The sequence below is a fragment of the Plectropomus leopardus genome, unplaced genomic scaffold, assembly GCF_008729295.1.
Source record: "Plectropomus leopardus isolate mb unplaced genomic scaffold, YSFRI_Pleo_2.0 unplaced_scaffold18933, whole genome shotgun sequence".
Lineage (NCBI taxonomy): Eukaryota > Metazoa > Chordata > Actinopteri > Perciformes > Serranidae > Plectropomus > Plectropomus leopardus.
The window spans coordinates 1-1387 of record NW_024620423.1 but is presented as its reverse complement, the minus strand read 5'-3'; the positions used below and the strand labels follow the sequence as shown (position 1 = coordinate 1387).

Here is a 1387-nt window from a genome sequence, read left to right as displayed (position 1 = left end):
CCCCCTCTCTTTCAGTTGAAACTTTTTTTTGTTTTCCTAATATCTTGCCATTCATGGGGCATCTCTTGCCATATTTCCTTTTTTGCCATGTTTTTAAAAAAAACCCCAAAACAAACCAGCTCAGTGATCTGAACAAAGCACGAGAAAGCTGATGTCTTTCCGGGTGTCAAAGGGTTAACACTGTCTGTATAATGATCCGGACGCTGGTTCTATGATGTGAAACTTTTTAATCTCTGTTTGTGAAGTCTCTTTCATCGACATCGCGGCTGTTATCAGAGAAAATATTATTCACGCAGCTGACGGTCGGCTCTGTTTGGGAACGCCACAGTGGCTCCTGTATGTCGAGCGTTCGAGCCCGCCCCGCTCCACTTCAAAGCGAGCACAAAATAACACGACGTGTTTTGTTTTGCCCTCTCACCTCAAACGTTCCAGCCTTCAGCAGGCCGACCTGGTCGTGCTCGGGGAGGTCGCGGAAGCCCGGGATCCTTTTGGCGAAGTCGACCACCTCCTGCACGGCGGGGGTGAAGCTCATGGAGAACTCCTCCCAGATCTCCTGGCTCGGCTTGCGGGGGTCCACGTAGGGTGATGTGTTCATGGGACAGACCTGCAAAAACATCAAGACGGGAGGTCAAACTCCAGTTTTCGAGAATTTTTATTAAAATTTAAAGAACGGAGAAGACAAACGACTCACCAGGTGTGTTCTGTTGCTCATGCAGCTGGTTGGCGCGCTGTAACCAGTCGAGGCCGTTTGCGTGTGAAGTTCGTGCTGTCTTTGGCTGTCTTCTGTTGGCTCACAGCCGGGGGCGCTGTGGAGCTGCTGCTGCTCGTAGACTCCTCTCTCCTCCCGGTACGCCGTGTTGCTGACGTGCTGATAACCTCCAACGTCCACATTGTTGTTCCAGCAGCTCCAGCTCTCCTGCTGCCCCTCCATACGGTTGTCGCACCCGGTCTCCAGAGCGCCCGTCCCCGACGAGGGCGAGGCCTGGCTTTGTCTCGGCGACCTCTGCTGGCTGTAGGCGAAGGCATCTTGGTGCTGCCGGCTTACTGTGGTGACGACGGCCTCGTCCTCGCCGCTGTCCGACGCGCAGGAGGAGGCGGAGCTGGAGTTGGTGTCCATGGAAACCACGGACTCTGAGTCCTGGGCGCACTGCGGGGAGGACGGGTTGGAGCAGGACGGGGAATCGGAAGCAGAGGAGGAGGAAGAGGAGGCGGAGGAGCTGGCGTCGCTGCTCATGGCCTCCATGGGAAGCGAGGGGCTCTGCTGGCCGTGCAGCATGCTGTGCAGCTGGCTGTTGTTGCTCATCATGTTGTTCATGGCGTTCTGCATCTCCAGCAGCATCCTCTGCTTTTCCCGCTTTGGGATGCGGCCAAATCGGACAGCTGGGAG

At 55.7% G+C, this 1387-nt stretch overlaps 1 protein-coding gene across 1 annotated transcript; it reads right to left on the bottom strand.

Annotated features, from left to right (window-relative positions):
* Window positions 1-355: 355 nt before the first annotated feature.
* Window positions 356-1384, bottom strand: LOC121965182 (nuclear receptor subfamily 1 group D member 2-like; the record flags this gene model as incomplete). The annotated part of the gene is made up of 2 exons (XM_042515341.1): window positions 356-604; window positions 692-1384. Coding segments are annotated over 2 exons (927 nt in total), but the record flags the coding sequence as incomplete, so codon positions are not given.
* Between the last annotated feature and the right edge of the window lie 3 nt (window positions 1385-1387).